The 26,773-nt window shown below is 45.6% G+C and overlaps 1 protein-coding gene across 1 annotated transcript in view; it reads left to right on the top strand.

The window, feature by feature from the left end:
• The window catches only part of VAT1L (vesicle amine transport 1 like), a 147,179-nt gene that overhangs the window by 44,286 nt on the left and 76,120 nt on the right, over nucleotides 1–26,773 (top strand). The window contains exon 4 of the mRNA XM_070398205.1: nucleotides 21,133–21,275. Coding sequence (XP_070254306.1) covers nucleotides 21,133–21,275 — 143 coding nt within the window. The remainder of the gene's footprint in view (nucleotides 1–21,132; nucleotides 21,276–26,773) is intronic.

Here is a 26,773-nt window from a genome sequence, read left to right as displayed (position 1 = left end):
AATTGTTAAAAAAATAAATAGGAGTTTTTCTAAGTTGCCAGTAAAAATGGCACAAAAGCTGGAGGAAAGCATGGAGCTCAGGTGTTAGGTAGGTGGTGACAAGGGACAAAGGCAGGCAGGGATAAGCCACCAGAGCCCTGACCCACCTCGAATGTTGGCTTCACAAGACTCTTCCCTCCCTGTCTCCTAGCTCCCAGTTATTACTTTCATTTATAATTCTGGACGGATGTATTGATTGATGGATCAGTGCCAAGATACTATGCAGGAGCAATTTTAAAAAAAATTAAAATCGTCAAATTTCAATTTTCCAAATTCTATACCTAATGTGTATATGCATTTTTTGCTAATTTTTTACAAGCATTCTGTCAGTGCCTTGCACTTACTGTATTATTTATGCTCACAAGAACCCTATAAGGTATCAAACTATTTTGAGATTTAGGAAATTGAGGTTTGCTGAAGTCAGTTAACCAAGGCCACATGATTGGCAAAGAAGATGGAGGTGGAATTCACACTGGGATGAGTCTTTCTCAAAACCTCTGTTGTAAACTACTAAGGTAGGTCAGGAAACGAGGAAGAAGACAGCAGGTCCAGGTCTACCCATCTGCTCATTTTTTCTGCCTACTTGCCTATTTTTGGAGCATCAGAATGACCTTGCTACAAGCTGTCTTTCTCCATGGCATATAGGGTCATGTTGGCCTCTGAGGAGCCAGGTGGGCAGTGGGAGGACGGGAGTGAAGCTTGTGGAGCAGGGCAAGGTGGTGGCTATGCACTCAGCTTTGAAGGTGGGCACTTACTCCCCTCTCTCCAGAGCCCCAGCAGAGGGCCAATCCCAGTAGGCTTGCCAGATTCAGCAGGTATGGATTTTATCTGGCAATTCTTACTTCCCAGGGCCCCCCAGAGTTCTTTCACAAAAATTTCTAAACCTTCCAGGGCATTAATTACCCTAGTGAGTCTGAAAACCTGGATTTGAGGCGATTAGGAGATGCATCCAGTCAGAAATGCATTAAGGAGGGCAAATATTTTAAGCTTCAAGAAAAGCGACTAAAAGGAGTCCTATTGTCTAGAGCCCATCCCCATGATTGGGATATGGCTGTGTGTTCAATGCCAAGACCTGGACTCCCCTTCCCAGGGCTAAGCAGAGGCCAGTCTTACTCCCAGCTGCTCAGGGTTCTTCCCCAGCACACAACTCTGCAGCATGGAGAGGTGCTAGGACCTTGAAGACTGGGGAAATGAAGAGGGGGACAATGGAGGAGACCAGCCTTCCTCAGCCAGAGAGTCCATGAGGCAAGTGGTCGACTTTATTAGTCACCAGATAGGCCTTTATTGAGCAATTACTATGTGCAGGTATCATGCTAGGTGTCTAGAATGCAGTGACAAGTAAGGGAGATAGGCACATAGCCAAGTAAATATCCAGCAAATATATATAATGCACTGTGTATATGTGAATAGTTTATAAATATGAACGTGCATATTTTATAAAGAATCAAGGATATATATATATATATATATATTTTTTTTTTTCCGAGATGCTATCACAGAGAATAAACAGGGAGAAAGACACACTGCATATTGAATCATCAAAGATGACCTCACTGAGTGGGTGACATTTAAGCAGAGACAAGGAGGTAATTATATGAAAAGCAAGAAAGAAGCACATTGCAGGCTTCAGGAACAGCAAACACCCCAGGAAGGAAGTACTGATGGTATTAAGCCATTGAAAGAGAATTATTATTCTTGTCTAATCACAGAGTTGGCTGCTGAGATCTAGCCTGTTACCTACTAGGCTTTGTGGCAGACACCTGGACACCCACGAAGCCCCCATCCCTGAGGTCAATGCAGACAGTCCCAGTTCAGCCAGCAGATTCCTGCAGCTCTCGGCCTGAGGTTGTTTTCTGCAACTTGGCCCTTGCTGAGGACAGGCCGAAGTTTCTGGGAGTCAAGGCCTTCAAGAACATCCCTCAACAAATGAGCAATGGGAGCTGGGGGATGAATACCTGAGCCTCCTCCCCCAGGTGGGAGAATTACGAGGTGTGTTCTACATGGCCTCTCAGACTGGCCCCACTAGACATGAGCTCCAGCTGTCCTCTGGGTAAGCCATTTTATAGGCTTTCTGCCTACCCCATTTCTTCATCTCACTTCCTGGGGACCATTCTCAAATAAACGATGTACACACAAATTTTCATCTTAGGGTCTGCTTTTGGGGAAACCCAAACCCTCTGAACAAGTCATTTATGATCAGCCAAAGATTAACTCAAGCATCTCTCCCCATCATCTCCTCCCCACCAACGTTTTTATCTCCAGCCATGCCTGTCTATTCATCTTCCTCTTGCAACCACACAATTTTCAACCTGACAGCCCTTGCTGGCTCTCCTTATTTCTCTACCTGGAAAATTCCTATTTATCATTTAAATATCACCTGCTCTTGGAAGCCTTCCTTGCTCTCCCATTTCTACATCCTCAACATTGTCTTACTGATACTGCCTTCCCAGACTCCATGCACCCATCCACCCATCCTATAGATATGTATTAACTACCTCCTTATGACAGACAGGCACCAGCATGCTGCACCTGTTCTGCACAGCTCTTCCTGTCTGGATGGATCTTTTTGAGGTCAGAGTAGGTCTTAGACATGTCTGTGCTTCTAGTACACAGTGCAGGGTCCAGGATGGAGTGGGTGCTTGGCAACTGTTTGATCAAATTAAATAGATGAGCTTTACCTGTTCCAGGCAGACAGCATCTGTGTAATGATAATGATGTTCTTAATTACACAGAGGTGGATACATTTATTAAGTATGTGGAATTAATAAGCGAGTATGTTATCACCAAAATGTGAATGACATGTAGCCAATTTCATTACTTAAAATAGCTTGTAAGCCATTAAGCCAGTGACCACGCTTGATTTCCCAATACAAAAATTATTCTTCAAAGCAGAAACGGCTCTCAGCAGACTCTACTTCATCACTCTGTGAACCAGAGTCTGGAATTCCTGCTTTACCTCCCAAATCTTCTTGTTAGAACTGTGCTAAGCTGTTTGACCTTATTGTTTCATACTAGTAAGGTTGCCATATAAAATACAAGATGCAACCCTATCTACCAGCAATATATTTTTATTGATTTCAGAGAGAAAAGGAGAGAGAGAGAAAAGGAGAGAGAGAAAGAGAGAGAGAGAGAGAGAGAGAGACATCCATGATGAGAGAGAATCATTAGCTGCCTCCTCCACAGCCCACACTGCGGATTGAGCAACCCAGGCATACATCCTGACTGGGAATCGAACTGTGACCTCCTGGTTCATAGGTTGATGCTCAACCACTGACCCACATCGCTGGACACTGGCAATATCTTTTAAAGAAAGAATCAAACAGGCAGTCAGTCTGTAATCAAACATTGAGCTTCTACACTTTGTCTCACCATGTGGTAGACACAAAATATACTGCAGGTAAAACTGATTTAGGCTCTGCCTTCTGAAACTTACAAAGATCTATGTACCAAGATTTTTACTGAAATATGGCTTATAGAGATATGACATTCTAATTTCCAATGAAATAGGATTGGTAAAAATGGAATTATGGTAAATCCACACAATAGAACATGTCCCAGCCATTCAAAATTATGACATTAAAGAATTTTCATGACTCACAAAAATGCTCACAATATAAGTTTTAAAAAAAATTAATCAGGGTACACATGGCATATTCAGTGTGATCCCACTTCTGTGGACAACCAAATATTGACATATTTTTCCAAGTTGAAAAACTACTGGAACACAATAAGCCAAATTATGTAGAGTACTTACTTCTGAAATATGACATTATAGTTGACATTTTTATAATTTTCTATATTTTCAAAATTTTCTTTACAATTGGCATGAACATATGTTGTCTTCATAATGCTTTTTAAAAAATACTTAGTAAGTGATCAGAACAGATCCTTCCATTGCAGAATGTGGCACTTCGTTCTCTCGTCTATCAGGAGAGCTTACTAAAATGCTCAGGGTCTGTGCTGTGCTTTGGGAAGTAATGGCTTTAGTCTTGCCAAGAGTTTTTGTGAATGAGGAAGCAGAGAGGAAACAATGGAACTGTGAGTGGTTTACCTTTAACTCTTGTGTTGGTTGTGACCTATAAATATTTAATGGCCAAAAGCAGTGGGTATATGGGGAGAGGAAAGGAGACAGTAGCCAAACCATCTACCTCTCCCTCTGTCCCCCATGCTTCTTACCTCTAAGCATGTGGTCCTGGAATTGTGTTGCCCCAATATTGTGTCAGCAGTGCACCTCAGGGCCTTGGCAATAATTGACCCATGTATACACCTCACTTTTGCTACAACGGAGGACACGTATATGCCTGTCCACCAGAGTGCGGCCATGCGAGAGCTTTAAAATGCAGTGTAGCATGTGATACAACTTGCTGTGAGTAAAAGAAGCAGCTTAGCTCGAAGCTGTTGCCTCAGGAAGATTGCCTATTTACTGGGCCTGCGGGAAACTTGTCTCATGCGTACATGTAGAGAGCCTGATCAGACCACTAAGCAGTTCTAAAGCCAAGTGACAAAACCAAGAGAACAGTAGGATGACTGGCGTTGCCATTACAGACTGTAAAGATAATTGCTATGCTATGGTTGTGAATAGCAACCTCGTCTTCCCTATTTTTTAGCATTATTTTGACATTTTGATTCATATAGGTGTGCTAACCAAAATTCTGTTATATAAAAGTAGGCTGACAACACTGAAATATCTAGAACTGCTAATGTTCAGGTGGAGGGAGAGGTCCCACTGTGCCACATTTAAGAGGATTTTTACCCTATAGGCCGTTGTCCGTAGTTTCATTCATCAAAGAGAAGAGATTGAATGGACTGACCATTTGTCAGGCTGGAGAAAAGAAGAGTCAGGATGTGGGAGTAATACTAAGGGGTATGAGACACACATGTCTATTTTTGTGTGTGCCATGTCTCCTATGGACAAAACCTACAGAGAGGCTACTCATAGCACATTATAAATAGAACCTCTGAAACCATTAGCATTGGCTCCAAATAGAATGGGCTACCTTGGGAGGCAATTAGTTCACCATGTTCACGTCATTAGTTTTTCTCCTGGAAGTATACAGGAGCTGAGTCAGGCTTCCTCCATCAGGAAGGAGATGGAGTGGGTGACCCAAGAGCATGTGGAGGTCTTTGGAGTCTGCAAATCTATGTTCTCAGTGCTCCTGTGTTTCTCCCTTCCTGTCTCACATGTGTGATTGACTGGCTGGAGATCTTGTTGGGGAGACAGAGAGGAATTGAAGTCCTTAACCATAGTATTAGCTGGTGCCAGGCAGGATGTCCAATCATTTATGAGGTCTCATCCTTCACTCCTTCCAGCCACCTTGAGGAGGGCACCATTGCCACATGTAGGGTCATCTCACCTACTAGGGTGTGGCCATCCTAATATTAAGGAAAGGAACTAAGACGGTGGCCAGGAGAGTAAAGCAAAAATGTAGGCATTGTGGGACTTGAATTTTGACTCCTGAATCCACCACTCATCACTTGAATAACATGGCCCAATTGTTCTGAACTGACAGTCTTATCTTGAAAGGTGGTATAATATTGCCTACCTCATAGGGATAATATTGCCACGTGTGTACATACTAATGTTCTGAAGGCTCACTCGCGTGTCCTGCTCAATTCCAGATGGCTAGTAAGTGTAGTTAGTTGTACTCCACAGGCCCTTCGTGTCCAGAGCCCACCATTTAGTATTTCTATAACCTAGCACAGTGCATGTGCACAGAACACAATGGTTTCTGTGTGGGGCACGTACAGTTTTACTGAATGGGCACAATAAACACATTTTTTATTTGCAGGACAGTGAAAAGGATACCATGAAAGGAATAGGGTGTGGCCTGAGATGTGTCAAAGAAGGAAAAAAAATGTGAAGAGATTTTCATTCACTCATTCCCACATTTTATGAACACCTACTGTGTGCCTGGGTGTGGGGGGGGGGGGGGGGGACTCCAGATACAGAGATATTAACCACAGAGCATTGGACCTGGTGACATCACTGTTTCAGTAAGGGAGACGGCTTGATAAACAATATTAAGAGTGCAATAACTTTGCACATATTGCATTTACAAAGGAAGTCAGTTAACTGAATGTTAACATTCCTTGGGAAATGAACTTCTCTTCAAAGAAAGAGGATATGGGGAAAAGGTCAGCGGCTAGCTCTGAACATCCCCGTGGGAACGCCCATCTAGAGACCTGCTCTGCACCCTCCTTTCCTAGAGGACTGAATTTTAAAGGCACTCTGATCTGGAAGCTTTCGATGCCGCCCTCCAGCTGGGAAGGGTTCTGCACCGCTCAGTTCAGAGCCTCAGCCCTGGGGTTTGAAGCTGCAGAAAGAGCCCCAGTGTCTGATCTCTGAGGGCTGGCAGGGGCCAGCAGTGATTTGAGAGCTTGAGTTTCCTGCCCAGGGCGGGTGCTTCCAGTGAAGTTGTTGGTCACATCAGACAGGTGCTGAAACCAAGGCCAGGCTCCTGTCCAGAGGCTTGGTAAGGAGGCGCCTTCAATGGACAGGGACACTCAGAAAAAGGCAGGAAAGTCAGACTGCTGAGTGGTGAACACCATGCTTCCAAGTAAGGGCAGTTGCATCCGCTGGGCACTGTTGCAGGTTGGTCTCACAAATCCCAGCGTTTAGGGCTCAGGAGATATAGTAGATGGGCAAAGACGGGAGTAGAAAGTGAGCTTATACTTCCTAAGCCCCCACTTTTTGGACAGTCCTGTGCAGACCCTTCTCCAGGTGTGTCTATGTGACAACCCTATGAGGTAGGCAATATTATCCCACCTTTCAAGATAAGGCTGTCAGTTCAGAACAATTGGGCCATGTCATTCAAGTGATGAGTGGTGGATCCAGGAGTCAAAATTCAAGTCCCACAATGCCTACATTTTTGCTTTACTCTCCTGGCCACCGTCTTAGTTCCTTTCCTTAATATTAGGATGGCCACACCCTCGTAGGTGAGATGACCCTATCTGTCCAGGGCACTTCCAGTTTATGCCTGTTGAACGAGCAAAATTAACAATAGCATCCCCCTTCACTCTCAAAGAGTACCCTGATGTAGACAATAAATTGTGTGATCACCTTACCTAATATGTTTTTGGTTGAAATAGATGCATTTATCCATACTGTGGGGACAGATCGTAATTTGGCTGGAAAAGGAATCCGGCATCCCACTATGCAAACATAGTCATCCAGGAAATTTATGCGGATGCACTGCGTGGAAGGCAGCCAGCCTGGAAGTGGCAGTGCCCCATAATGGTTGAGAGCCCTGGTGAGGGGACTGTGCCATCTGGTGGGCTGGACTAGTTTCCTGGCTAGGATTCCAGCCACGTGGATGCTGGAGTCCAGCTCTCAGGCAATGTGGGAGTCTGTGGGCGATGGTTGCTCTGTGGCCACCCATGGTGTCCGTTACTTGGAAAGTGGTACTGATGACAGACACAGACTTGGCATGATCCCCATGAGGGCTTGTTAGTAGAGTTACCATGTGCATTTGGGCAAATTACACACTGCAAAAAAACACTTCACCCTGGGGCAAGCAGGGGGTGCTGTTTTGTATTCTTTTATGAGATGGTCAGTCAGATGTGGTCACAAGGAGGCAGAGGAGAGGGTCAGGAAAACCATATTTATTCTGTTCATGGGTCCTAAAGACAGAAGGCACAACACACGACTCAGAGCCACCTGGGAACACACCAGGTGGGCAGGAGGCTGAAGACGGGAACAGAGGAAGTGCTTAGGCCATGGCTATTATTGGGGTTTCTACAGAAAAGGCAAGGCAGGTGGACAGGTTAGGACTGGCTTGTTTGAACAATTGCAGTGGGGTTTGGGCTACAGGGATGGTCTCTATTGCCTGGTATGTGGTCCTGGGATAGTGAAGGTAGAGAAACATTCCTTCTTGGGTGTATGGGCCAGACAGAGAAGTCCAGGGCTCTGGACTGGTTAGTTTGCACATCAGTGGCATGCTCCCAGTTGGGCACTTTGTTATTTCTGAAAATTGGCTAGCCCAGGGAAGGGCAGTCTCTCCCCAGCCAGAAAGGTTCTTAAGATGTCAAAACATCATTGATATATGAATTCTTTTAAACAAACAACATAGATACTCCTATTTCAGTTGCCAGGGCTCATAGCTGTGACTGCCAGGAAGTAGGGGAGTGGGGATTCCTGGCCATAAATTGAACCCTTCCACACCAGCTCCCTGCCCTGCAGTGGACTGTCACAAATCCCCGGGGGCCTGAGAAGAGTGCTTAACCTGGAACCAGTAGGGTGACGATCGTAACAGCCTGTGCATTCTTTAGCAGGGGTGGGAACCTTCTTTCTGCCAAGGGCCATTTGGATATTTATAACATTATTCGTGGGCCATGCAAAATTATCCACTTAAAAATTAGCCTGCTCTATTTGGTCAAACATTTAATTAATTCACCTTGGCAGGGCCAGACCAAATGATTTCATGAGCCTTATATGGTCTGTGGGCCAGACGTTCCCCAACCTTGCTTTAGTGTAAGAAGAGCAAAAGGGGCCCAGGATTTCCTGAGTATTTGCTCTGTGCCCAGCACAGTACTAAGTACTTTATTCTGTATTAAACAGCACTTTGCATTGTTAGCCCATTCTCCATTTTATAGGTGAGACCATTGAGGCTCAGAGAGGTGAAGTGTCTGTCCAAAGTCACACAGCCCATCCATTTATCAAGGTTTCAAATTCAGGTTTGCTTGACTCAAAATATGCTCAACATCACTAATCACCAAGGAAATGCAAATAAAAACCGCAGTGAGATATCACCTCATAGCTGTTTGGATGGCTTTTATGAGAAAACAAAACCAAACCAAAATATGGGTGTTGGAGAGGATGTGGAGAAATGGGAACCCTTGTATACTGTTGATGGGTATATAAATTGGAACAACCATTATGGAAAACAGTATGGAGGTTTGTCAAAAAATTACAACTAGAACTACCCTATGATCCTGAAATCCCCCTTCTGGGTATCCATCCAAAAGAAGTGAAGTCAGGATCTTGAGGAGATATCAGCACTCCTGTGTTCATTGAAGCATTATTGCAGACACGGAAACAACCTGAATGTCCACGAGCTGATGATGAATGGATGAACAGAATGTGGTATAGACATGCAATGGAATATCATTCACCCTTTTAAAAGAAGGAAATCCTGCTACAACATGGATGACCCTGAAGGACATTATGCTAAGTGAAATAAGCCAGACACAGATAAACAAGTCTTACACAATCCCACTTATATCAGGAATCTGAAATAGTCAAACTCATAGAAGCTGAGAGTAGAATGGTGGTGACCAGGGGCTGAGGGGAGGGGATATAGTTTCAGTTTTGCAGGATGAGTAAGTCCTAGAGATCCACTGTGCAGCATCCCTCAGTTATTACTCTCATCTTACCTTCTCCCCGCTTCATGTGAGGTTGAGAAGAAAAGCAGGAAAATGTTGACTCTTGGAAAGCACACAGATTTGCCCCATCATTGATGGAAAGTTGTAACTGCTACTAACGAGATATGAGGCAGACCTTGTCCATGTTCAACCAAGGGGTAAGGCAGGAAGCTGGCTGAGCAGCTGTACAGGCCTTCCTTCGAAGGGCACACATCCCTGGTCTCAGCCTGCAATTGCTCTCTGTCCCTTGGGCCTCTCTGACCACCTTACTTCTTGCTCATGACACTTCTGTCTCTTCTGCTATTTCCCCTTTCAACATACAGTAACTGGGACCCAGTGCTGTAGACATAGAGGAGAATAAGATGATCCTCCCCTTAAGGAGTCTATTGGGGGATAACAGAAGAATGAGATCTTTAAGAGGAAGGGAGGGAGGGAGGGAGGGAGGAGGAAGAGGAGGGGAATGACAGAGGAGAAGGAAAAGGAGAAGAATGGGGAAAGAAGAGAAGAAACACAGCTTAGAGTGAGATGGCTGAGCAGTGACGTGCTAGTTTGGAGCAAAGCAGGAAATATGAACTCTTCTGGGGATCTCCAGGAAGGCTTCCCAGAGAGGTGGCTTTGAGGGTGTTGAAGGAGAAACCAGTGTATTGAGCACCTGCTTTGGGTCATCTCTTGTGAGTCACATATGTTACCTCCTTGGACCCCCACATGGCCTCGTTGAGTAGACATTGACCTCCCTGGTTTAAAGAAGAGACATCTGAGGCTTGACCAGATTAAGTGGCAGCTCTAGGATTATGGGACCCAGGAGCTTTCCCTTGCTCTGCAGTGTCTGCTGTGTCTCATTCCTATGTCACCGTTTTGGTGCTCAATAACAAAGAACAAAGAAATCATGTTCAGCGACACGGAGGCTTGGGTTTAATCCCATCACTTCCAGTTGCTAGTCCTTAGCCTTTCTGAGCCACAGTTTCCAATTACTAGCAGGATAACCTTGAGTAGGGTCACTTGATCTTTCTGAGCCTGTTTTCATGATGGGAATGTAATGTTGGGAGGGTGTAAAGTGCCTAGCACAGTGCTTGACAAAGAGTAACTAGCCAGTAAGGGATGCCTCCCCTTCCTTCTCTCCTTTCAGCCTCCAGACCCACCACTGCCTTGCAGCACAGGGCAGCAGTTAAGACTGTGAATGCTGAAGTCAGATCTTGCGGGTTCAAATCTTGCCTCTGCTGTTTACTTACTGTGTGACTTTGGGCAGTTACACAACTGCTCTGTGCCTCAGTTCTTTCCTCTGGGAAATGAGGATGAACTAGTACCCACTCTTCATGCTTTAGCCCTGCTGCTTCTCATCTGAGTGACTGTGCAGTGATCTCAGCAGTCTGAGCAGGGGAAAGGTTTAAATGTTCGCCCTTGCAGTCAATGGATGGGCAGAGCGAAGAGTGACCGGGAAAACCTGGGGTTCGGCAGCATAGCTGAGGCCCAGGGAGCAGGGAGGCTGAACTCCTCTAGGCATCGGAGCCTCAGACCTTGGGAACAGGGATGGGGGTTATTTCTCTCCTTGCTTCTCTGACTCACACAGGATTGTGTTAGTCAGGCCCGGAACTACCGGATCCCATGTACTAAACCCACGCGCTGTGATGTCAACCTCAAGTAGGAAAGGAGGACTGTCACAATGCCGAAGCAGACCAAATCGGAAGAAGGGAAACTATAGACCACCCCGATCTCAGCACTGGCTGCGCGTTAGAATTACCCAAGGAACTTAAAAAATACGTGCGAATACCCAGGCCTCACCGTGGTTTTAAATAAGATATCAGATATTAAGATATCCTGAGCATCTTGAGGCCTCAGCATCTAAATCACATGGAGGCAGCAGGGCCATTGAAGGCCATTCTGTCTGATGAAGAACTGAGCGGTGCCAGAATTTCCGGAAGGCTTGTTAAAACTCCTATTCCCAGGCTGCACCCCCGAACCTCTGAATCTGTAGGTCTGGGCGGGGCATGAGAATCTGTGTAGTTAACAAGTCTCCAGACAGCGTGGCTGCTGCTGGTGCCAGCCCGCATATTGAGAACCACCGATCCACATAAGAAACAAAAGATATTGTCTATTACATCTTCCCAAAGAATGTGTCTACTGCTTTTTGGATTAAAAATTGTTTTCCCTACTTAAATTTCAAGCAGTTGAAACATGCCTGTCCCACTCTTCACTTTCCCTCCTTTTCTCTCTTCCCCCTCAGAAACGTACCCCTGGAGCTTCTTGCTGTTGAAGTTCTCAGCACATGTGTGTTACAGGGAGGGAGTGGCATTTATAGCTCAGCAGTTTCGCAATGACAAACAAGATAAAGATAAAGAAAGGCTGGCTGATTCTTCGTGTGTACCCAGCGAGAACAGAGAATGTTCCTTGCTGCCTTTGATGGCAATCACATGGATCAGCCCACACAGTGGGATTTGAATTTCCTCTCCTTACAATAATCAAGTCAACTAAATTGTTGACAGGCAAATGACAGCCCTGATCTGAAAAGAAGTCTCTAACCTGTGTCTAAATCCCAACGTGGGAGTTTGTATTGTCACAGGTAAAGCACAAGTATGGCTCCGGTATTCAGTGTACGAGATTTCATAACATCCAGTTATCTTTTCTAGTCCAAGTGCCTCTTTGCATTAATGAAGATGAAAGAGTAAAGTGACAGTTCTTCAGAAGAAAAATAACTCACCTCGCCATTTCCTCCTGGCGTCCTTTCAGGACATTCACAGCTCATTCTGCTCTTTCTTCTCCATTCTTTGACCACATGAATGACCTGTGGTTTCCATGAGCTGCTGAAAAGTGGAAACAACTTTCAGAAGAATTGTTTTAAAAGTTATCTCAGATATAGTCAAGCTAGCAGTAGAGGGCTTCATTTTCCACCAAACTTGAGGAAATGAGTAAACTTTCCTTCTCTATGGGGGCTTCTTCAAATAGACTTTCTTTAGCCCGGATAAAGAACCAGGCAGTATGACCTACAAATTGTAGAACCAGAGAGACCATTGAGATCCTCAAGTCCAAGTTCCCACTTTATCTGGTCTCTCCCTTCACGTCTCTTCATGACTTTAGTGCTCATTTTCTGCACATTTGTAAGAATGTAGTAGTGCACCACTGTTGTCTTATCCTCGGGCTCAGTGGTTAGAAGTGGTGTTTGCACTCTACTGGTATAGATGTATAATTGTACTTTTAATAGTATTTTTAATTTATTGATATCTGTTGCCTCTATTAGAATGCAAGCTACAAGATAACAGGGACCACATATGACTTTGTTCACCTTGGTATTTTCAACACCTCGTTTAGTGTCTAATCTAGCAGGCACTCATTAAATAGTCCTGTCATGATAGAATGGATGGCTCAGTGAAGTAACAGAGGCTAAGATTCCAAGGATGACCAGCAATCAGCCAGGAAAAAAGAAAGGGAAGAGGATTCTGAGCAGTGAAAATTGCATGTGCAAAAGTTCTGTGGTGAGAGAGTGGGTGGACTTTAGGAAAGACGGAGCATTTTTCCATCTGGTCAAAGCTAGAATACTGTTATATTGTGAGAAGCAGTGGGGGGAGATAGATAGTATCTACATTATAGAGGCTCTTGTAAGCCATCCATTCTTTGCCCCTTACTTAGTTGAATCTCTGATGGATAGGAAGACTCCTAGCAGAGTGGCCTTGCAGCTGAGTCGGACTCCCAGCTCTATCATTTACAAGCCACGTAACCTTGGGCAAGTTCCTTTCCCTCTCAGAATTCCCATTTTCAGGTATAAAAGGGAAACAAAAATATTCTAAAAGTGGTTTGAGGATTTAATGAAGCACTTGAGCTCAGTACCTGGTACATGTTGAGACAAAAGGCACCACGGCTGCTGTTACTGCCACACAGGGAGCCACAGGGAGGAGGAGCAGAGGCTCACCACAAAATTCTTCATCCTAAAGAGGGAAAGGAAAATCAATTAAAAACAAGTACATGCATATCTCCCTTTATTGCTGTTGCTGGGAGAATGGATTGTCTTGTTCATTTTATGTTCTGGGTCTGCAGGTAAATTGCAAAATCTTTTTTATTGAAAATTCATTCCGTCTTCCACAAATGTTTATTGAGTCTGTGCTATTTGCTAGGCATGTGGGAAAAACAAGGATAAATTAGGTACTGCTCCTGCATTCACCTTGGGAGTTGGGGAAGGGAGAGTACAGATTTTCTATAAATGCAAGGGGAAGAACTGTGCTGCTTAAATATAGAATTCATAGCATTATTTACTTTAGGAAATCATTGAGGATCTTGCAAGGGCCTCTCATTGCCTGACTGAAGTAATACAGAGCTAAAAGGGGGATGTGTGTGGGGAGGATGCTGCCAATAGATGGGCACTAAATTTGTGTTTTCCACCCATTATCTACACTAATATAAGACAAACATGCAAATGACCATACCTTCGCTACACCCTAAGCCATGCCCACCAGCCAATCAGAGCGACTATATGCAAATTAACCCAACCAAGATGGTGGCTGGCAGCCACGGAGCTGAAGCCAGCAGGAGGCTTGGTTGCTCCAGTGATGGAGGAAGCCAAGCTTCCTGGCTGGCTCTGAGCTCCACTTAAAGCAACAAAGTTTCAATTATAGAAGGTAAATAAACCCCAGATACCTGCTTTTAGCCGGCTGTGGCCACGGAGCTGGAGTGAGCATGAGGGTTCTCTCCCGCCCGCCCTGGCCGGCTCTGAGCTCCTCTCAAGGCAACAAAGTTTCAATTATAGAAGGTAAATAAATCTCAGAATAAAAAAAGAAAAGAAAAAAAGGAGAGGCTGGGAGCTTCCGTCGCCGGGGAACTTGGCCAGCCTGAAAACGGCCCTCAGCTCCTCACCCAGACTGGCCAGGCACCCCAGTGGGGACCCCCCACCCTAAAGGGGGTGTGGCCAGCTTGAAAACAGCCATCAGCCCCTCACCCAGGCTGGCCAAACCTCCATGGGGTGAGGGTCCCCACTGGGGAAGGGGGGCTTGACCAGCCTGCAAACACCCATCAGTCCCTTACCCAGGCTGGCTAGGCACCCCAGCGGCACCCCCACCCTGACCTGGGACACCCTTCAGGGCAAACCAGCCAGCCCCCACCCGTGTACCAGGCCTCTATCCTATATAATAAAAGGGTAATATGCAAACTGACCCTAACAGCAGAAAGACTGGGAATGACTGGTCACTATGACACACATTGACCACCATGGGGCAGATGCTCAATGCAGGAGCTGCCCCCTGGTGGTCAGTGCACTCCCACAGGGGGAGCTCTGCTCCGCCACAAGCCAGACTGATGGCTGCCAGTACAGCGGTGGTGGTAGGAGCCTCTCCCGCCTCCTCAGCAGCACTAAGGATGTCCGACTGCAGCTTAGGCTGGCTCCCCGCTGGCAAATGGACATCCCCCAAGGGCTCCTGGGCTGCCAGAGTGATATCTGACTGCCAGCTTAGGCCCAATTCCCCAGGGAGTGGGCCTAAACCAGCAGGTGGTCATCCCCCAAGGGGTCCCAGACTGCGAGAGGGCACAGGCCAGGCTGAGGGACCCCCCTGAGTGCACAAATTTTTGTGCACTGGGCCTCTAGTTATTTATATAATAGTATAAATTATTATATAGCACACTTGCATATTATACTAATTATATTACATGTTATGTATGCCTATATAATAGTCATCTATACATATAAAACTGAATGGCGCAACAACCAACCAACCAAAGAACTGGTGCACTATGACATGCACTGTCCACCAGGGGGGCGTGCACGGAACATGGCAGGCACCGGCAGCAGTTGATCTGACAACTAAGACGGCAACTAAGTGACTGGCAGGTGGCAGCAGATACAGCTGGACCACAGGATGGCTCACATCCTGGGCAGGATGGGGAGGGATGGCGTGAGGCTTCATCATGCTACTTAGAATGGTGCACATTTTAAAACGTATGAATTGCTTATTTCTAGAGTTTTTAACTTAATATCTTCTAACTGAGGTTGACCTCAGGTAACTGAAACCGTGGAAAGTAAAACTGCAAATAAGGGGGGCGATTATATTATATATTATATATTATATATTATATATTATATATTATATATTATATATGAAATATTATGTATTAGATATTAGTTATATATATGTACTATTAATACACATATACATATAATGCTAATTATACATCTATATCAGCGGTTCTCAGCCTGTGGGTCGCGACCCCTTTGGGGGTCGAATGACCGTTTCACAGGGGTCGCCTAAGACCATCGGAAAACACATATATAATTACATATTGTTTTTGTGATTAATCACTATGCTTTAATTATGTTCAATTTGTAACAATGAAAATACATCCTGCATATCAGATATTTACATTACGATTCATAACAGTATCAAAATTACAGTTATGAAGTAGCAACAAAAATAATTTTATGGTTGGGGGTCACCACAACATGAGGAACTGTATTAAAGGGTCACGGCATTAGGAAGGTTGAGAACCACTGATCTATACAATAAAAGCCTAAGTGACCATTACAGCAGAATGACCGGAATGACCAGTTGCTATGATGTGCCCTGACCACCAGGGGGCTGATGCTCAACGAAGGAGCTGCCCCCTGGTGGTCAGTGTGCTCCCACAGGGGGAATGCCACTCAGCCAGAGGCCGGGCTCACAGCTGGTGAGCGCAGCAGCAGTGGCAGGAGCCTCTCCTGCCTGCACGGCATCACTAAGGAGCAGTGAGCAGGTGGGTGGTAAGGAGCGAGGGGTCCCGGACTGTGAGAGGGCACAGGCCAGGCTGAGGGACTCCCCCCCCACATCCCCCCCAGTGCACTAATTTCGTGTACTGGGCCTCTAAAAAATTATATAATATTTGTATATAAATGTATTATATATTACATATATAATACTCGTATATTTTATATTAAATAAGATAAATATATAAGTAACTCAGTAACTTATCTCATTTTACAAGCACATGTATCTTTCTCATTAAAATGAAATGGTGACATTCTGCTTGGGTCAGCTGATGACTCATTCTGTGAATGCCATGGGATGAGGGCTGCACAGAACCCGGCTCATGGCCAGTGTCAATCAGTGATGACTCAGGTTCTGTGTTGCTAGGAAGTAGATATTGGAAAAGTGGAGGAAGTCATGTTAATGAGGTAGACTGGGTTAGATCCATGAGGGCTGACCTTGTGTGATTAAAGTAAAGGGTGTACTTTTCATTCTGAAAGCCATGATAAGCACTGGGAAGCTTCAAAACAAATAGTGAAATGCTCGATGTTCTGTTTGAGAAAAATCACTCTGTCCACAGTGTGAAATGCACATGAAACCAGCCAGGCCAATCAGAAGAGTGCTGTCATAATCCAGGGGAGGAAGTATGACAACCAGACTAAGAAGTGGCAGCCATAGAGAGGTTGAGTGGAAATAACACGCTTGCTGACTAATTGGATGTGGGGATGAGTGCAGAAGAGGAGTCCAGGATAACCCCAGGTTCCTAGCTTCAGCAATGAGTAAATGGTGCGATTCCATCCACTGAGGCAGGAAATGCAGTAAGAGGAGTGTTATGGGTTGAATCGTGTCTCCCCAAAATGCATGTGATGAAATAACCCACAACACCACAGAATGGGCCCTCAATTGGAGGTAGGTTCTTTACAGAGGTGATCAAATTAATCAGTTCACTGCCACATGTCCAAAACGGAAACCGTCCCCATATGCCATGATATTTTGAATTTAGTTTAAAAAATCAATTGGCAATGAATGTTATAAAAATAAATATGTTATTCACAATTTGGGTGTTCTTGAATATTTTCAGCTGAAAATTCTCTAACTTTAAAAAATGATTTTATAGTCAGGCCTGCCACTTAGGGAAAACATTTTTTTTTTTTTTTTTTAAGAGACATGCGTGGCATGTGGGGAAGGTCTGTCTCTTGAATCTACAGACGCTTACGGCGTACAATGAGTTAAATGAGGTCATTAGGTGAGCTCTAATCCAATATGATTGGTGTCCTTATAAGAAGGGGAAATTTAGTCTGGCCAGTGTAGCTTGGTGGTTGAGCATTGACCTATGAACCAGGAAGTCACAGTTTGATTCTGGTCAGGGCACATGCCCGGGTTGTGGGCTCAATGCCCAGTAGGGGGCGTGCAGGAGAAAGCTGATCAGTGATTCTCTTATCATTGATGTTGCTACCTCACTCTCACTCTGCCTTCCTCTCTGAACTCAATAAGAAAAAGAAAAACAAAAAAAAGCAGGGGAAATTTAGACATAGGCACACATGGAGGGAACGCCAAGTGAAGACACGGGGAGAAGATGGCCATCTACAAGCCAAGGAGAGAGGCCTGGACCAGACCTTTTCCTCACAGCCATGAGAAGGATGCAACCCTGTCAACACCTTGATTTCAGACTTCTAGCCTCCAGAATTGTGGAACAATAACTTCTGCTGTTTAACCCACTCAGTGTGCAGAACTTTGCTACAACAGTCTTAACAAACTAATGTAGGGAGTAACTCATTTGGAGATGGTCCTGAGTTCTATCTTAGATCAGTTGAGATTAATGTGTTATTTTTTAATAGCCTGGGGAAGATAGGTGCCAAAATGGTAGTCCAATATGCAAGTCTGGGACTCAATAAGAGACTTGGGACTAGAGACGGAGATTAAGGTGTGCCAATATTTCTGACACTCCAGCATCGATGACACAATGTGACTGTACATACTAAGAATTTAAAAAATAGCTGAGTGGATAAATGTCATGTTTGCTTAAGGACAGAGGACAGGAGGGACTACACAGTGATTGGAACTCATTCTAATCTCCCATCCCAGCACTAATGAGGCTAGCTCAAGCCCTATTGAATTTGAGAGGATTGCTATGCTGATTGCTGATATTTACACTCATGAGTGAGGAAAATCCCCTCTTTGTTCTCTAAAATCAGAGGATAAAAATTTAACCAAATATCAAGTTATTCTGAGAACAGAGAGCTATATAGCCTCCTTGGAGCCTTAGGTTCACACCCATGTTCCAAAGTGTTGACCTCCAAGTGTCTGCTTAGCTTAAATGTCAAAGTAAGTTGACAACATGGCATAATAGAAACTGGCAATAACTGGAAATCAGGAGACCTTGCTTTAAATCTCAGATCTGCCTCGGAAGAACTGGGTCACCCTAACCTTCCTGAGTCTCCTCCCCTCGTCCATAAACAGTGACGGGAAAGGGTAATTGGATGATCTTCCAAGTCTGGCATTCTGATTCTCACAATGTTGCCTTTAATTGTAAATGTTGGAAGAATTAAATTTCCACAAATTGACCTGCCAACCTAACTTAGTCCACCAATAGGAAGAAGACATGTAAACAGAGTGATAGGCAGAAACAGATATCACAGATGACTTTGGTAGAATAAGTTCCCTCCATAATAATTTATGGCTCCTAATGCTGGCAGATGGAAAACTGAAAGAGATAGTATTTGGTTATAGAATGCAACTTATTTACCAGCAAATTGTTTATTGGGGGGAAGGTTTCTAAATGTACATGGTCACAGTATTTTGTCCAATGACTTAAACTTCCAAGCATACTGGAAAAGGAAATGGAAAAATCCATTTCTAGCTGCATCTGTGATTTCTCCTGGATCCTTAATAGTTAAACCTCATGCACTGGCCTTTTCTTTATATGCCTGGACGTCTCTGCCCTGGATATAATAAGTGACTAAATGGTACAGATGATTAAGATTTACTGAGTCTCTATTAAGTGTCCTGTTTTGTGGCAGGTGCTTGACCTGTGTTACAGACTGCCTCATTTAACACCCTTGAAACATATGCTGTCAGCCACACCATATCTTCTCGACATGCTGAAGGTTGCTTGCTTAGAACTTCTGTCTGTCTGTCCAAGAGGATAAGCCAGGCATGCATCAGAGTTACTGCTGCAAGAGCAACCCTCAGCCAATATCAGATGGAAATTTGGTGGATAAATATTCCAGCTTCCTCACCACTTGGTTGGGATAACTCTGAAGTATATTCTACACTTGCTCACAGAGTCTTCAGAGGGCCTGAGTTCCGGGTGCTCCTGGGGAATACGGGCTTGATAACATACCCTTTATGGACTGCCTTCTATTTCTGTCTTGACACCCTGGTATTTCCTGCAATTGTATTCCTGATACAGTACTAACACTCGCATCTTTGCCTCAGTGTCTGCCTCTCTGGTATCCAAACTAAATCATCCCCCAAGGTCCCTATGGAGAAGGTACCATTATTGCTAACTTACAGAGAGGAATCTGAGGGTCAGTATGGTTAAATAATAGTTGTTAGGTCTTGGTGTTGGCGTTTTGCTGGCTCACAGAGACATTCCTCTACACCCGTGCTTCTCACCCAAGGGAGATTTTGTTCCCCAGGGGACACTTTGAGATGTCTGCAGATAGATTTGGTTGTCACAACTGGCTCCTAGGAGGTGGAGAGAAGGGAAGCTGCTAAACATCTGCACTAATAAAAGAGAAACATGGTAATTAGCGTACGACCGCTACCCTTTTCATTGGCTAATCAGTGAGTATATGCAAATTAACTGTCAGCCAAGATGGCAGCGGCAGCCAGGCAGCTGAGAACAGGATGCTTGGTTGCCCCAGCGATAGAGGAAACCAAGGTTCCCGCCTGCAGCTGCTGGGCTCTGAGCTCCTGAAGCAACAGCTCCAAAAGATAAAATGTTTCAATTATAGAAGCTAAAAGATGGTGGTTAATCTGCATATTCAGGCTCCAAGCGGTAGAGCGAAGCCAAACAGCCCTGAAGCCGCAGAGCAGAGAGGCCTCACTGCCTGAGGATCAGCAGAGCCGGGAGGCCTCCCGGCCGCCTGGATCAGCGCAGCTGAGAGGCCTTCTGGCCGGGGGATCAGCGCAGCCGAGAGGCCTCCGGGCCTGGGATCAGTGCAGTCGAGAGGCCTCTCCCGGCCCCGGGATCAGCGGAGCCTGATGGAAGCCCTGTATGTTTATGCACTCTGGGGGTTCAGAGGTCCTGTCCTAGGCAGAGGCCTATGGTGAAATTTCTGGCTCTGAGAAGCAGCCTGGGGACTGGAAGGCGGCTCCTCTGACCTTAGTGCTGGAGAAGACCATTAAGCAGAAAACTAAAGAAACCGATTTTACATCATTTCCCAGGTGGAGAACAGTTGGCATGTAAGCCCCTGACCAGTGCCCAGCCTCTCCTCTGTCAGTCTGTCTCACTCTTAGGTACCATGTTCTTTTTTCTGTCTTAACTGCAACTCATTTTTAAACTAGATTGCTTTTAAAAGAAGACTAAATAAAGTTTCCCTTAAGTTATTTAGGTGCTGCTGGGGCTGCTGGGGCTGCTGGGAGCCTGATAGAAGACACAAACACGCAATGGGGGGCCTGTACCCAGCAGCCCCAAGGCCCGCCACCTTGGTGTTGGGTCTGCTGAGGGTATCAGAGACACAAACCCACAGGCCCAGCACCCAGCAGACCCAAGGCCTTCGTGGCAGCACTAAGGAGCAGCAAGCCAAGCGGTAGGAAGCAGCAAGCAGGTGGGCAGTAACAAGGGAGGGGTCCCGGACTGCAAGAGGGCACATGCTGGGCTAAGGGACCCCCCACCCATCCCCAGTGCACGAATTTCGTGCACCGGGCCTCTAGTCCTATAATGCACAGTTCAGCTCCCTACAACCAAGACTAATTCAGCCTAAAAAATGGCCAGTAGTGGCAAGCTTGAGAAATGCTGCTGTACGCCCAGCAAGGCTGGTTGTTGGATGGTAGCTCTCCATGTGACTTGTCTATTGTATTTCACTTCCAGGGCCAAGCTGTGGCTCAGCTGTGCTCCACTATCCCCAATGTGACTGTCTTCGGAACAGCTTCTACTTTCAAGCATGAAGCCATCAAAGACTCCGTGACCCACCTCTTCGACCGAAATGCAGACTATGTGCAAGAAGTGAAAAGGTAAGGTGTTTGCTCAAAGGAGCACCAGGTTGGCCCTTGCTCTTCTCGCTCTGAAAGAACAGTTGCATTCATCTGGAAGGGGGGCTAATACTACCATAGTAATAATAGTAAATATACATTGAGGTCTTCGTATGACTAGCTCTGTGCCAAATATTTCACCTATATTAGCTCATTTAACCCTCTTAACAACCCCCTTTTGCAGAAGATAAAACTCAGGAATAGAGCAGTTAAGTAGCTTGCAAAGCAAATTTATAACTTGCAAAGCCGTTATGCTAGCTGCTATAACACTGCCTTAACATAGAGAAGTTTCTTTCTCATTCATTCACACAACAGCCTAAGGAAATGTAGGCTCCAACCTGGGTATGACTGAGAGCCAACGAAGGACCAGAGTGGTGACATGATCAGATTTGGGTTTTGGGGCAGTCACCGGTGGTGCGCAGAGAACAGATGGGAGCGGGGAGGCGGGAGGCAGGAGATCAGTCTGCTGGCTGCTGCAGTCATCCAGGGGACACTGGCTTCTAACCTAACCCATTTCCACCGGTGATCCTGAAGCCATTGATCATGGCTATGTGCATGTGCAGCAGGTGGAAAACCCAGCTGCCGCCGTGTTCTCAGATGATTTGTGCATCTCAGCCCTCCTGCTGCTCAGAGTTTGAGGCTGGTCCTCAGGTTCTATTCCTGAGAGGGTTTAGGGATGTCCTGTGCCAGTGTTCCTGCATTTTCAGTTGATCAGCACTAAATTGCAAGGTACAAAGGAATTAGTTGTCCAGCTAGCATCCTAATAATAGCATCACAATTTTCTGCAAATCACACAGTAAGATGGAAAATTGAAGGACTAGAGGGATGGGAGACCTGGTTATCTGAGGTGGTGGATTTGGATCAGATTAAGTGAGAGTTTCTTGGAAAGGAGAGTCTCCTGATAGTCTGAATTTTCAGATTTATTATTAAAGGTTTGAACAGGGAGATTTGCATGTAACTTAAAATTGACCCAGTATTTGCAGGAGGGCATGAAGAGAGAGCTTTACATGGAGATATTAGAAGTTCCCCGTCTGGTTCGCAGAAGTCTGTAGATTGCAGGCATAGTTTAAAGGCTTCCAGGATTTACCTTTGCCTATTTTCATAACCCTTAGGTAGTCCTTCTTTTACCTAGCGTCTATCAAGCTGTGGTGGGGAAAATGAACTACCATGTCTCTTCAGCGATCTTTTCTTTCATCCTCTTAATGATATTTTTGTGAGCATCCTTTCCTTTATTCATGTACTGACCTACTTAATCAATATTGAATGTCTGTGTTGGGCCAGGCACTGGGCCAGGGCGGGAGATACAGCCAGACCACTTTGAGAGTCACCATTTACGTTGAGTTTGAGTCTAGTTGGGGAAGAAGAGACAAACAATTTTTTAAAATTCCTTGATTTACAAGTTCAATATGTGCCCTGCTGGGGAAACACAAGGTGCCAATAAACATGCAGATGGGGAAATCAGACACATTGTCCATCAAAGGGTGAGATTTTGGCTGAAATGTGAAAGATGAGAAATTGGCCAAAGGAAGAGCATTTCTGACTTGGGGAGTGGTATGTGCTAGGGCCCAGTGTCAGAAAAGGCTTGGGAAATTTGAGAATCTGAAAGGAGACCGGTGCAGCTGGAGGCAGTAGGATGTGGAAAGTAGTGAGAGAATAGATTGAGGAGGGGCAGCTCTTCTGAAAATGTGACTGACAGTCTATGGCCAGGGAGCTCCTGAAGTTCCCATTTCCCATGTAGCTGCTCCATCCCCTTGTCCTTCTGTGTCCTTGACCTGTGACCTTTCGCCCCCAAAGCAGTGATTTCTCCTGAGGTCAGCAGAGCAGAAGGCAACAGCATCTGAGATGCCCCTCACCACCACCTTCTTTCAAGTGTGACTTCCAACAATTCCTTATGTGTTTAAGTAGAGACCCCAGTATTAGACTGAAAATGACTGGGAAGCTGCAAATATGTGTATGCCCTCTATCCCACTAATCCTATCCTCAGGAAATAATCCAAAAGAAGAAAACGGCAACAGGTCCCCGGTCGCCTCCTGCAGAGCCAAGCACTGCTTCTGATTCACAGCAGGTGTGCAGCATATGTCCCGGGTGAATTATAGCATCGTCTGTAACAGTGAAGATGCAGAAGCAGCCTCCGTTATCAACAGAAGGAAAATAGTTCAGTAGATTACGCTACACCCACACACTTGAGTATTATGCAGCCCCTTAAAAAAAAAGATAATTATGGAGACTCTGTCACAAAATGAGAAAAATAGCCGTGGTAGCATATTGAGTGAAAAAGAAGAACGCCAAATTTCATCTACACGGTGATCACAGCTTTGTATACATTCTCAACTCAAAAGGACATAAAATGAAAGGAAAGAGTGGAATTCAACTGCTATCGTGCAATAGGAGGTGGACGCAGAGTATTTCTTTCTTTTTTGATCACGGATATTGTTTATTACACTATTATGTGTCTGATAAACTAGAAAAAATAATAACATAAAATTCTGTGAGATGAGAACTCTCTTATACACCAACCCATCGGTAAGGTTCTTTGGAACACATTCTTAGCTGTGAGCCAGGCATTGGAAAGGAAATAGGGGGAAATTATTTATAAGATAGACCTAACCTTCACATCACTTTCTCCTTCTCTGTTTGGGAGGAGAGAAATGACTATGCTTGAAACCAAGTGTGAGAGTAAGAAACCTTGAATCATGTGCATCGGACTGTAGGGCCATAAAAATAAAGAGGAGAGAAAAACCAGAGAGAGTGCCAGGGTGGACAGCCCCAAAGGGGGTGCCTGAAGGATGGGAGGGATTTCAGCAGGCAGAGGGAGGAGGGGAGCCAGTCCCAGGCGAGGCGAGTGAGCCCGGGCCAGGTGGATTATAAATAGCCCCAGGTTTTGTTGGTCTCCTCTTGCTCTGATGAGCATTGCAGTTAGACCTTGTAGCTGTACCCCAGACAGTCCTGCATGACAATTCCTCACTTACAGGTAAAGAAATTGAGACTTAGTGGAAATTAATGAGAGTCTAATCACCTGGACAGAACAGAAAGTGATCCAGAAAGGATTCCTGGAGGTGGTATTGCTACGTCCATGTGGGAGCCATTAGTAGTAAACACTTCCTAAGAAGCATAATGTGTGCCAGGCACTGTGCTGGGCACCCCGTAAAGAGCCTATTGTGTACTGAGTGCTAGCTTAGCCCTCAGGGCACAGGACATTGTGTTTGGTCCTCTATGAGAGGCCTACTGTGTGCCCGGCACTGTGCTGGGCACTCTGCAATAGCCTCATCCCTCCGTCACGAGCTTGGAGGTGATGGTTAAAGCTATGGCACAGGCGAATTCTCAAAGGAAAGGAATTCAGAAAAAGAAAAACTGAGTGGAGCACCACGAGTCCAACTGGAAATGAAAGTTACAATAAAGGGGAATCAATTTCTTGGCAAAGGAGAAAGGTTTCTGTCCCGGTAATGGCTCTGTGGGACCTGCCACCACTCAAGAGAAATTCTTCACTGATCCATGTGGGTGGGAAGCATTCCCAATAAAGGGGTGAGGAGTTGGGGACCAAGAAAGGAAAGACACAAAAGTCTTGGATCAGCAATTCCAAAATATCTTGCTGCTGACTCTGGCCTGGAGAACCCTGAGCTGTGGCTATTTGTGTTTGGATCTGGAGAGATTTATGACAGCAGGAGAAAGCAGACATAGCAAATGTGGCACCTGGCCCTCTGCCCTCACCATCTCCATGTTTACGTAATCATGATTATGGCTGTGTACACAATGGAGCACCCCCAAGAATTGGGGGTCTAAGGAGTGAGGCTGGCCCTGTGCCTCTGGGAAGCGACCTCACTCTGCTTATGCTTCTCATGATTATTCCATTAAAAGGAGCTGCTTGGTGCCCTGAAGGCGTGGCTTCGTGGCTCTGTTTTCAATGAAGGAGCATTGCTAAACTCAAAAGCAGTCATGTCTGCTTAAAGGTTTGACCGAAATGGCCAAAGCATCTTTCCCCTCGGGGCCCAGGGAATGACATCTGCCTCTACCTGCTTCTCTTCCTCAGAATTCACCTCACCCCCACCACACCATGACCTTCAAAAGGATGCAATGGCAGCAGGAACTACTGAATTTGTGGCATATTGGCATGTGTAAACCCTGATTTACCTGATTTCACTATAGAAATATCGAGAGAGGTGTGGGGAGCAGCAGGTGGCCTGAATACACAGGAGACCCGTGTGAAGCCCCTGCTTTGCTCCACCCCTGCTGGGAGACTGTGTGGCCTAGAAGTGCCAGTGATGGTCATCTTGGGGCTGGCCACCGCTTATACTGTAAAACCCTACTCCACCTCTGGGGCCTCCACCTGGTATCTAGATGCAAAGGATCAATCCGGTGCCCTTCCATTGCCTGCAGTGGGCTTTGGGGTTAGTCACCTAAACCTATTCAGGCTCAGTTTCCTCATCCATCAAATAGGGATGATGGTCCCCAAGTCACAGGGCTGGCATAACGTGTCGATGAGATGAGACATAAGAAGTGCTCAGTACTGTGCCTGGCACATAATAAGTGCTCTTGAATGTGGGACATCCTCTGCTAGGAGCCTCTACTCTAAATGTTTCTGGGTTTGTGGCTCTACTCACTCTCTCTGATACTCGGTTAGATGGTTGGGTTGTTGAGGTTTTGCACAATCTTTCATGCTCTTTTACCAAACCAGAAGAACTCTCTTTCAGTTACACCACTCTGAAAAATGGAAATAAAAGCTGCCATGGACCCAGAGCTACCAGGAGTGGGGCCTTGTGCTCCACATGCATCAACTCCTTCAAGCTTCACAAAGAAGCCAGGGGCAGGTGTTATCACCATGATCTCCTTCCACAGTTAGGCACAGAGACACTAAGTAATTCAACTGAGGTCACACAGCAATAAGGGGCAGAACCAAACATTTAACACTGAGGTGAAATTCACATTCCTAAGCGCAGCACAATGCTGCTGTTACCCCACCTGCACAGCTGCCACTGCCCCCACATGAGTCATTGATAGTGGCAGCTGGTCTTGAGTCCTTCTGGAAGGGGACAGTGGCAGGGCCTCTCGTTACCACGTTTGGTCTCCCACAGCCTCCTTGGGCCTACTCTGTGCTGATTGCCCTAAGTAAGTCAGAGTGTTGCACTGTTCGGTGAATGCCCTCCTCTCCTCCCCTGACCAATTCCTGCTCATCTTTCAGTGCTCAGCAGAGGATTACCTTCCACAGCCCCCCTGGCTCACTCTGTTGGAGCTGGGATCATTCCATGTGTGGGTTGTCCATTCGTAATCTAACTCCTAGTAACCCACAGCTCCTGGGTAGCAGGGATAAACCCAAGCCTTCATCTGTGTATTCCCAGCTCAGCGCGCACAGAGCCTAGCACGAAGTCAGCACTCAGTGAATCGTTGTCCCGTGGCTGGAAATTGAGAGCAAGTGTGTCGGACCCTGACCTTGGGAGTCTCCTGTAATCTAGGATGAAAAGAAGCAGCTTGAAAATAGAAACCTC

This window comes from Myotis yumanensis, unplaced genomic scaffold (genome assembly GCF_028538775.1).
Source record: "Myotis yumanensis isolate MYYU_CA2020_CCGP unplaced genomic scaffold, mMyoYum1.0.hap1 SCAF_18, whole genome shotgun sequence".
NCBI classification, from domain to species: domain Eukaryota; kingdom Metazoa; phylum Chordata; class Mammalia; order Chiroptera; family Vespertilionidae; genus Myotis; species Myotis yumanensis.
This window is presented reverse-complemented; position numbering and strand designations above follow the sequence as displayed.